The 9,083-nt window shown below is 40.2% G+C and overlaps 1 protein-coding gene across 1 annotated transcript; it reads right to left on the bottom strand.

The window, feature by feature from the left end:
* Positions 1-1,235: 1,235 nt before the first annotated feature.
* Positions 1,236-7,597, bottom strand: LOC139115663 (monocarboxylate transporter 13-like). The gene is made up of 5 exons (XM_070677956.1): positions 7,395-7,597; positions 5,991-6,208; positions 4,438-4,590; positions 2,983-3,768; positions 1,236-2,293 (listed from the first exon to the last, which is right to left on the bottom strand). The coding sequence occupies exons 1-5, from the start codon at positions 7,451-7,453 to the stop codon at positions 2,079-2,081; spliced, it is 1,431 nt and encodes a 476-aa protein (XP_070534057.1). The 5' UTR covers positions 7,454-7,597; the 3' UTR covers positions 1,236-2,078.
* Positions 7,598-9,083: the final 1,486 nt, after the last annotated feature.

Raw genomic sequence — 9,083 nt, 5'->3', positions numbered from 1 at the left:
AAACAAATCGACGTGCATATGTATAACATAAGGAGTAATCCTTGTACCGCGTTTGAAAGACATCGCTCAAGGCATCTCTGAGAAATTTGCATGAACGGATGCACGGACGCAAGCAAGAAAGCACTGACACGACCCAATCTATAAGTCCCCGGATTTTGCCAGTGGGGACTAAAAAGACAGTCAATTGCAAAGAAAATATAAAAACTATATATGCACGCACGCATACACACAAAAACACACACACACACACACACACACAAACAAACAATACAATACATTAGAATCTATAAACACGAGTAAACTCTTGACTGTATCGCCATAGCTTCAAAAAGGTTATTTCAAGGTGAACTTGACGACCTTTTTAAGTAACGAGGAAAACGACACACAACACTGTATCAGTTTTCAGGAAAAAAAAAAAAACACATTATTTCGAGTTGACTTTCAACTCCATGTATGTGTCGATCGAGCAAGGAATGGGGCGTTTTATTGTGACGAGTAGACACTCAACTGCATTCTACGCAAAGTTTTGAAAAGCAAAAGTGTTTGTTCGGTGTAATAAAATTAATAACAGGCGACAGCACAGGCAAGACAAAATTTAATTGCCCGCCCTCGGGCTGGTGTTCATTTCGGTTATATTTGTTATACCCTCGCTTTCCGGCTCGGGCATCATCAATATTACCGTCATGCGCACAGTCCTTATTAATAGCAAATGACCTGTGTACATGTAATAGTTACGCTAGCAGCAGCAGGCATTGTTGTGTAAAGGATATCTCTAGGTAAGCAGGTACCACACACATAAATATACATAGTATATTTTCATATACATACATACATACATACATACATACATACATACATACATACATACATACATACATACATACATACATACATACATACATACATACATACATACATACATACATACATACATACATACATACATACACACATACATACATACATACAAAGTTCAACTGTTGGGTGGATGCAGCACATATTGAGTGCCTGTCGAAAGACATAGCAAAATACAGAATGTTATGACATATCGAATTGCTTAGAATGGCAGTTTTTCATCAGCTTTAATTCTGAACAAATTGATTTATTGAACACAATCTTTAAAGTTGCGCAAAGAATTAAAATAATACTGTAGATGCCAACCTGCTCCCAGGCTGCAAGATCTCTACCTTTAAGGGTAACCCTTTAATTATAATGACAACGTTCACAAATTCATGCTAAAAAGGATTTTCGTACATCAGAGCGTAAAGTATGATCGGAGTTAGAATACGAACTGATGATTAACCTTTTTAATGCTCCATCATTCACGCAAGTACTAGACAAAGGTCATTTATTTATCATGAAACTACTATTTGGAATGATTCGTCTTTCTGTAAAAAGCATTGCGAGTTTGAACACATTTTAAATGCAAGTTGCGCTTGAATGAATGAGGTAACTCCACTGGATTGACTGTATCTTGTCATATGCCTTTTTTCCTGTTTGGTTTTCATCGCTAAACGCCATACTTAGGGGCATTACATAGGAGGGCCTGGGTCTTGCGCTCAACATCGAACAGTCGATCCTGAATCAGACGCCTTACTCACTGCGTCATAGAAATATAAATGGATGAGAAGGCAGACAGGGTAGATGCTCGGCGTTACGGTGCAAAAGTCACCGCTCTGAACTTTCTCCCGCTTGCACTCCACGCTCGCTCAGTCTGGCCAGTCACGTAATCTCTTGTTCCTGCAGTAAGGCACGGTCCCTCCGCAAAGGACCGTGAGTAAGGTTTGCTGTTTTGCTTTATATGTCCCGGTGTAGAAATTTTGCACAGTTTGTGTTCGAGGGATTGGAAAGGAAAGTCCGGAGGAAAAAAAATAGGGGTCAAAGTTCAAATGGACAAGAGTCGGAATGTTAGTGCGACTATATACACATTTCGCCTTCTTATATTATGCATGTATAACCTAACCTTATACTACATGGTAATAACAATGTTAATACGTAACCCATTACATATAATTGTTGCAAGCCTTAGGGTTACTTTCGCGTCAATGTCTGTCAAAAGAGTTAGAGAATATTATAGCTTAGAACTCAGTCACTTCAGTTGTGTTATTTGCATTCAGACCATCATTGTCATCCTGTGCCGTCTTGCCGTCCGATTCGGTAGACTTCCGAGAATGACTTTCACGTCTGCGTAGCTTGTAATCAACCAAGAGGAAGGTAAACGACACCACCATGAGCGCAGCTCCCGCCAAAAAGAATGAACAATCGTAGTTTTCGGTAACTTCGTTCAACAAATCTGAAACAAACAGAATTATATTTTCTTGATATATAGTTCACAAGAATGCCTTATGATAAAATTAAGAATTTGTAAGAAATCGCGTCGCATACGTAGAGAAGAATAACATTCATGAAAGTGTGCATAATTCTAATTACACGATTGGAACTAATTTGGGAGGATTGGATCTTCATATTGTTCAAATTTCTGAAAGTGTTAGGTGCGATTCAGCTGAATATTGCAATATTACAAATTACTCCTAAAAACAAGTGTATAACTTAAAAAGAAAAGCAGATGAGCTTACATTTGCAGATTAAACCGACATTACTTCATAGATCCCAAATTAGTTCCAATCGTGTTTTTGCTAAGTTTAACTTCAATTTTACAGAATCTGTACATAGTGAGAAAACACACACACTCTTTCTTTGTCTCTGTCTGCCTACCTGTCTGTCTGTCTATCTGTCTGTCTGTTGCCTCTGTCTCTCTTTTCTCTCTTTGTCTCTGTCTCTAGTCTGAACTAACTCTCTCTCTCTCTCTCTCTCTCTCTCTCTCTCTCTCTCTCTCTCTCTCTCTCTCTCTCTCTCTCTCTCTCTCTCTCTCTCTCTCTCTCTCTCTCTCTCTCTGCGCAGCAATTTAAGTTAAAAGTCTGTAGCACCAGGGGGAATGTTCTAAATTTTGATAAAATGAATGTATTTGAAATAAACTCTCACCTCCAATAGGCAGACCAATCAGGGCGCCTATTCCAAATATGGGTAGTCCAAATGCCAATGCACCTGTCAGTCTACTGTCACCGTTAACTGTCAGAGAGTATCGTAAGAGAACGAACGCCAACGGGAAATACATACCGGAGCCGAGACCGATGATGGCTGCCAGGGCGGCGTGCCCAGCGAACGAATCGGCTACGGAACTGAGCAAAGAGACCAAGGCAACTCCGAAGAGCGACAAAGAGTAGAAAACACGTTTGTATGTTTTCTCATCCTTGCGAACTTTCTCGGAAAGTGTCAGAACACCGTGAACTACTTGACCGACTATCATGAAAACTCCGCATACGTTCAACACTATCCTGGAATCCGTGTCACTGGTTCCGTTATACATGGCGAACTGGCGAAGGTGCAACAATAGGATGTTATATCCGACTCCGATGAAGAACATGGATGTTATAATGGTTCTGAAAAGTGCCTTTTCATAGTCAGAGAAGAGTTTTTCTTTCAGCCTCTTGCACCTGTCCAGAAACTTTGGCGAAGATTCGGAAGAGAACTGTTCTATGGGACGGAACAGCGCCGCCATAACGAGCAACTGGGCGTTCAGACAAGCGAGAATGATGAAAGTACTGTGTTTTCCGTACGTCTGAGCGACATAGTCAAACAACGATGGTACGTAGAAAATACATAGGCTGGTCCCCGTGAAGGATATCGCGTTAGCAAGTATGTAACGTGTTCGGAAGTACATGGGCAGCAAACCTATGCAAGGTGTCAAAAGCAGTCCGTATCCGATACCTGGATGAGAGAATGGATTGGAACGAACCATTGGTATACGCACACAATGTACCGTGATACGTATCAGTTGTAATTATAGCTCAGAACAGACTTTTAAACAGGAAAATGTTTGTATCGACCGCTATTGCTGTTGTTACAAACACCGTTATTTCGTATTAGTAATCTGACATAAAATGGCAATAAATCCACGAAGAAGTGTACTGTATCTCTATACTGTTTTGGTTATGACCAAATAACGAGAATTTGGTCGTTTCAGAAGTAATGGAAAATATGATAAAATATCGAACAGAATGAATATCTAGCTTTGTATCGAACACTGGGAACAAACATGAGCCTTAGTTTGGAAGGATTTCGCATGGACGGTTTTGTTTCCAGATTGGCCAATTTTACACAATATTGCGGACACATAAAACATTGCGATATTTTGTCTGTACCAAACATTAGAATTTTCAAGCATCAAAACGCCAATTTTGTGGTTTCAGAGTAACTGTTGCTATGCTCTCTACAAACGATGATTTTGAAAAGAATGGCGGAGAAAGCAAAATGTATGACAATTGTTAATAGCATATTGATTTGAAAAACAGACAGAGGGATAATCCGAAACATTAAAAAATATTTTGTAAAGCTGGAAAAAAGGTGTTAATTCTGGTTTCACCAAAACTAAATCACCTGTGATCACGCCGTAGGTGGCGCACAAGGCCCCGGTACTCCTCACAAAGCCGGATAAGAACAGACCAATGGTTGACAGGAAAGCTCCGTAAAACGCTGCAATTCTGGTGCCGTGAAATTTAACTCTGTGGACCAACGCACTAGCTACAGGAGCTGAAGAAAATATAAAAATAATTGCAAATCTAACAGACTGTGTTTATTTCGTTGTGTGTTCTAAATGTGTCAGCAAGAATCAAAAGGTATTGCTCGACAAAGAAAACTGGTGAGCAAAGACTTTGGAAAACAGGGCACTTCTGGCTACATGGTCCAAGGTACAGGCAGGAATACGTTGCCAAGGTTTCCATGACCTCTGTCACGTGAGAAACTGTCGATGACAAAACAGTGACGTACGATCACGGATCATATCGGGTGGCACTGAAATGATCATATCATTTGGCCGACGATCTTTTAATTGCCTGGGGTCTAAAGAAAACGAAGTATGGCCTTAATATGTGTATCAGATGCGTCGATCTAATATTATCGAAAACTGGATGCAAAAAAACCCCTTAACTCCTTTCCCGTATTGCGGACTGTCTTACTAAGATCTTATCAGAAGTTCATTTTATGATATACAGCTATTCGTTTATTTTGTATTGTAGATATCAAGTTATACATAATATAGCTTTGACACACCATCTTTGCAAACTTATTACCTGAGTTTGACTACGTATCTTACATAGTTTCATACCATAATTTTCTGTCATAATTTTAATAAAAGTGATTTCCTTCTCACAAATCAAGGAATGCACAGCAAACTGCGGGATAATACGAAGTAAGTTATTGAAGTAGTGCGGTTTATCGTTTAAAATATCAACTTGTATTAATTTCTGTATCCTATTAATTGATCTCAGACCAGTTGTACCAGTCTAGTTGGCGTGCATAAATCTTATGATGTATCTTTGTTGGTGCTTTAGATTTGCGCATAGTTTGGTTTCTTTACATGATTATGTATTTAATAAAAAGGGAAAAACCACTTGTGTATACTTTACAGAATTTATGATTGCAGATGAAAAAGGCAGTTGTTAAAATGGGTGTAAACATGTTTTATCTGTGACTTGTTGTTGTCACTTGAATTTCTGCAGACACTACTGTATTATCTGCTATTTTTACGTAACGGAAAACGAAATTTGGCTTGACCGTAGAAGGTTCTACTGTCCATGGTTTGACCCACCCCCTACATTACTGATTCGCCTTGCACATGCGCCAGCTTTACAAATCGATGGACCAAAGGGAAACTGCTCAAGCACGACGCCGTTAGTCGACGGGTGACCAAGCAATCTGCATTAGTACATGATTGTCTCCGAGCTCACAGGTGCATTCTACACGGGGTTGTTGATCTTTTGGTGACCGTGTTCAGACAATGGGACCGTGACTGCGTCAAGATTTTAGATCACATATCAGTAGTTGTTGGTCCCGGAAGAGGATGTAGAATGTAGAATCATATTCTGTCTCATTTAACTTTTTGGATTGGATTAATCTGCTTAACTAAAATCAAGCAAATACATGAGTCGTACCTGTTATGCCAACCATTGATATATTGATGTATACGATCCACTTTATGTCGATCTGATCTCTGTTGTAGTTGTACTCTTCGTAATACGATTCCAATCCTTCCACTAGTGGCCACAGCCCGTAGTTCAGTCCAAGGCAGAACGATAACACGACAAAATTACAAATTATCATCAAACATTTCCAAGGATCTGATATTTCCCCCGTGTCGTTTTCTACTGTCCTGGTAAAGACAAAACATATACATATAATACTATGCATTGATTTTGTTTCAGGCTATAACCCTGTGAATATTACAAGGATTTAAACGCCATTTCATTTGGGATAGTAATTACCATTGCATGTCAAAGCATATAACATCGGCAGTCGACGTCTATGTTCATTTTCCTGTAGGTACGAAGGGACAATCAGCGACTCCGGTAAATTTCGGGTGATGTTATTGAGTCACAACTTTTGTTTGCCTCTGTCCAAAGTGAAACCAAAAAGAGGTCGCTTCATTGTTCACCGAGGTTGGGCTTATGCTGCCAGGTCAGCAAGGTCAGTTGGGACTGTTGGCGGATGTGCATATGCTGCTCTACTGCGGCCGAATTTGGGCAAACTGTCCTGTCTAATGTTTGTATAGGAATATAGTCCACTCTATTATTCTGACCAGTCTTGACGCTCTGATTAACTGTTACATATGTAAGATAATGGAGCTAAAAATACTTCGAGCCAGCAACGGCTTGCAATTATGAAGCGTATTAAGAAATATACCCCCAAGTATGCTAAAATGTGAGCTGAAGCCACTTATGTTAAAATGTGAGCCCCTTGCGAAAGCCCTGCTAGCAAAGCCGGTGCAGATCAGAAAGCTGCCTCGAAGTTTGACACAGTAGACGTCCCTCCCTTCGGCTGAACTTGACGTGGCCTGTCTCATGCGAGTAGAACAGCATCCCTCTGTCTCAGAAGGCATCTTGCCATCACATATACACCTACCATACGAGATCGGTCCTAAAATGCGTAATCTCAGGGTAGGATTTTGTATATCTGCGTTAAACTTTATGGAGCACACCTATACGTGTACACAACGCAGGCCTGTATAGAACCAGGCAACCCCGCATTTTGTTTGGCTTGAATTGATTCAACTACCATCACTACGTCTACATGAAAGTCTTTGACACTAGACGATATAAGAGTCATAAACTCGCCGAATTTATGTCGGGGATAGCGCGGCGATTTCCCTATCCCTGTCTGTATCATATTGACAACGCTAAGCACCTGTGGCTATCAAACCTTTACAAATCGGGACGCGCCCAACTGTCAATATGATGATCTGCTCTAACATGCATACCTACATTTAAATACACGTATCATAGTTCATTCGAAGAGAATTACAGCTACTGTGCAAGACGAGGAAACGAAGACCCACCCACCCGCTCGGTTTCTTGTTCGAATCCCTGGTACCTCCTTGATCCTCGCCGTTGCTCTCCATTTTTGCCCCGCAGCGAGTTCGTCGTCCTACCAAACGATGAAGTATAATGGTACACAGAACCAAAAAAGCATGTTGTATCGACCGACGTCAAGAGCGCGACGGTTGTGTGTCAAGCCACCTCGATGGCAGCGCTGCCCACTGTGTCATCTGCTTTGACGCGTATAGAGGTCAGTTGAGGTACGCCAGTAAAGGCGGCTGTATAGTACTGCCATTGTGAAATTCTGCTTCATGCACGGGATACTAACAGTGGTAGCTTTTCAATTGTTATTGACGCCCACACCTTTCTTTGCAGCCACATATGATTTGTAGCTTTCACTTCACCTGTCTTCCGCTCGACATAACTGAGCGCATACGTCACTATCACACCTACAGGAATCTGCTCACCAAGCTCCCGAGACTTGCTAAGCGTAATTATTATACCGACATGTTTAACTCAGTTGCCGGCAATACTAACAAAACATGGCAAGTCATAATTAGATAAACAAAAATGAGTGCAAAGGCAACGTTCCCACCAAAATTAGAGTTAACTCCCAGAGCGATAACTACACAACAGACCCCGCCAATATTGCTGACATTTTCTGTGATTTCTTCACTAACATCGGACCAGATCTTGCTTCTAATATTCACACTGACACTCATCCAATTAACTATCTCAATAATAGCAACATGAGTTCCATTTTTTTCAACCCCATTACTGTAGATTATATCACCAAGGAAATTATGGCCCTCGATTGTAGTAAATCTGCGGGTACGATTTTATTCATCCTCTTTTAGTTAAAGATACTGTTACTTACATTCCTCGCCGTCTTGCATATATTGCTAACCTCTCTCTCACTAATGGCCAATTCCCCAACGCTTTGAAGTTTGCCCGTATAAAGCCAATTTTTAAAAAGGGGTCCCCTTTCGAGGTTGGAAATTATAGACCAATCTCAATCCTTCCGACATTTAGCAAAATCTTTGAATCCCTGGTCAACAAGCAATTGATTTCGTTCATAGACAAATACAATATCTTCTTAGATACTCAATACGGCTTTAAGAAAAATCGTAGTACCAAACTTGCCCTAGTGGATTTGATTTCTGAGATCACAGACTACATTGATAAAGATTATGTTACCCTTGGGATCTTCATTGATTTAAAAAAGGCCTTTGATACCATAAACCATGATATTCTCCTACAGAAACTTCATCATTATGGAATAAGAGGTTCTGCACTTGATTGGTTTACAAGTTATCTAGATAATCGCCGTCAGTCAGTTTACATAGACGGCATATCCTCCAGGTCTCACCAGGTGCAGTGTGGTGTCCCCCAGGGTTCTTTTCTAGGTCCAGCTCTCTTTCTTATCTATATTAACGATATTAACAAATCAACTAATTTTTTTGACTTCAAGCTGTTTGCAGATGATACTAACATTTTTCATTACACAAAAAATCAAAACATCAATCTTGATATCATTAAAAACGAACTAACTAAAGTCGCTAATTGGTGTAGGGCAAACAAACTCACCGTCAACGTTGACAAAACGAACTACATATTTATTAAAACCTACCAGAAACTGATTAACATTCATGGTCACCTTTCCATTAATAATGTTCCAGTTATCGCTACAGAGTCTTCATCCTACCTTAGGAT

Source organism: Ptychodera flava, chromosome 17, assembly GCF_041260155.1.
Source record: "Ptychodera flava strain L36383 chromosome 17, AS_Pfla_20210202, whole genome shotgun sequence".
Taxonomy (NCBI): Eukaryota; Metazoa; Hemichordata; class Enteropneusta; family Ptychoderidae; genus Ptychodera; species Ptychodera flava.
Note: the sequence above shows the minus strand (reverse complement) of the source record. Positions and strands in the feature narration are given on the sequence as shown.

Excerpts from the sequence above, each read along its gene's own strand:
- LOC139115663 (XM_070677956.1), bottom strand. The coding sequence starts at position 7,453 with ATGGAGAGCAACGGCGAGGATCAAGGAGGTACCAGGGATTCGAACAAG. Across the intron at positions 6,209-7,394 it reads TCGAACAAGAAACCGAGCGG|GACAGTAGAAAACGACACGG; the intron begins GTGGGTGGGTCT and ends TGTCTTTACCAG. Across the intron at positions 3,769-4,437 it reads CACCTACGGCGTGATCACAG|GTATCGGATACGGACTGCTT; the intron begins GTGATTTAGTTT and ends TCTCTCATCCAG.